The 1,518-nt window shown below is 38.6% G+C and overlaps 2 protein-coding genes across 6 annotated transcripts in view; both read right to left on the bottom strand.

The window, feature by feature from the left end:
* The window catches only part of LOC106013345 (uncharacterized oxidoreductase Lmo0432), a gene marked incomplete at its 3' end in the record, with an annotated part of 10,506 nt that extends 9,898 nt beyond the window's left edge, over window positions 1-608 (bottom strand). The window contains 1 exon segment of the mRNA XM_013088817.1: window positions 596-608. Within this exon segment, the coding sequence (XP_012944271.1) occupies window positions 596-608 (13 nt within the window).
* Window positions 1-1,518, bottom strand: part of LOC101856134 (SID1 transmembrane family member 2) — a 71,569-nt gene that overhangs the window by 63,797 nt on the left and 6,254 nt on the right. The gene's annotated exons all lie outside the window — the stretch shown is intronic.

Here is a 1,518-nt window from a genome sequence, read left to right as displayed (position 1 = left end):
ACAAATGACACACTCATACACTCACAAATGACACACTCATACACTCACAAATGACACACTCATACACTCACAAATGACACACTCATACACTCAAAAATAGACACCTAGGTTGCAACAAAAAATACACACTTTGACTGAAAAGTAGAGCTATTGTGTTATTGCATGGCTACTAACTACTAATACGGGGTGCCCTCTGCGTCTGGATCGGGCCGATCGCCCGACTCGATCGCCTGAAACTGAAAACAAACACGTTAGTTTTTTAGGCGACCGAGTAGGACGATTAGCCCTATCCAGCCGTGGTGGGCACCCTGTATAAGCAATTTGAGCATCGAGGAAACGAGCAGGTGGATCACCTGGCGAAGGAATCCTTGTCTCTTCTGTAGAGGATCAACGACGAACTCTCTCACATAGACTGACTTTAAAAAAAAAAAGTTTTTCAAAAACTAAACCCCCCAGTCTGTGGGAGACTCATTGGGGGAAACTAAATGATAAACAATACACTTCACAACATTTTACCCAAACTGGGTCCACGAAAACCTTCGGGCCTCTCCAGAAGAGACAAAGTCATTTTTACTCGATTGCGTATCAGACACACCTGCCCGACACATTTTTAAAAAACGATTTTTTAAAAAAATGTTAGGGGAGAGCTTATAATTGCATAATATACATACACCAGTTTCAAAAAATCGTTAAAAAATACAGCTATTCATTTAGTGAACTGAAAATCGGACAAAATGTGCATGATGTTAATGATAGTATGTGTGCCAACTTTCATGACAGTTGGGTGGACAACGAAATAAAAAATAATGTTCCATGGAAATATACTAAAAAATCCAAGATGGCAGCTGTTTTTTTCCCGTTTCCATGGCAACCAAAGCATTTTTCGAAAAATTAAATGTTTCATTTGTGAAGAAAATCTCTGTGGGGTATGGTTATCTCAAGTAAATAGATGGGAAGTTACCAGTCTAGCTTTTAGTTTTCACTGTAGACCTTGGCCTTAACCTCCTTCGGGGAGATGAGAAATCGTTCTGTGTCGGATGGGACACATATTATTTCACCATTAGGCACATCTTTAACAGAATGTCCAGACTTTGGAGAGACCCGAATTAAGGAAGTATTTTAAATGCACAAAGTTAAAAGATCAGTTCTCCGTCGTTGATCCTTACAGAATTCTTGATTTGATAGCCATTGGCCTTTAGTAATACTTGAAATACCGTTATTTTAACATTATTAAAATAAGATATTTACCAAGGATTTTTACTATTCTAATCGAAATATTGACTCAAATCAAGGCGTACTGTTAGCTGTTGTGAAAGCAATAAACATGTTTCCCGCGCTCATATTATGTCCATATTATGCAGTTACGATCCATGTAAAACTCTTACTAAACACACAAAAAGGCCTATACTAAATCAGTTCTCCGTGGCTGGGTACGTATACGGTGCCTCAAACCTGTTGTTGAGCTCATAGGGGAAGTCTTAGTATGAAGAGTTGTAGGCCTTATAATTATTCCTAGAT

Source organism: Aplysia californica, unplaced genomic scaffold, assembly GCF_000002075.1.
Source record: "Aplysia californica isolate F4 #8 unplaced genomic scaffold, AplCal3.0 scaffold00817, whole genome shotgun sequence".
Taxonomy (NCBI): Eukaryota; Metazoa; Mollusca; class Gastropoda; order Aplysiida; family Aplysiidae; genus Aplysia; species Aplysia californica.
The sequence above is the reverse complement of the archived record's forward strand: the minus strand, read 5'-3'. Positions and strand labels throughout refer to the sequence as shown.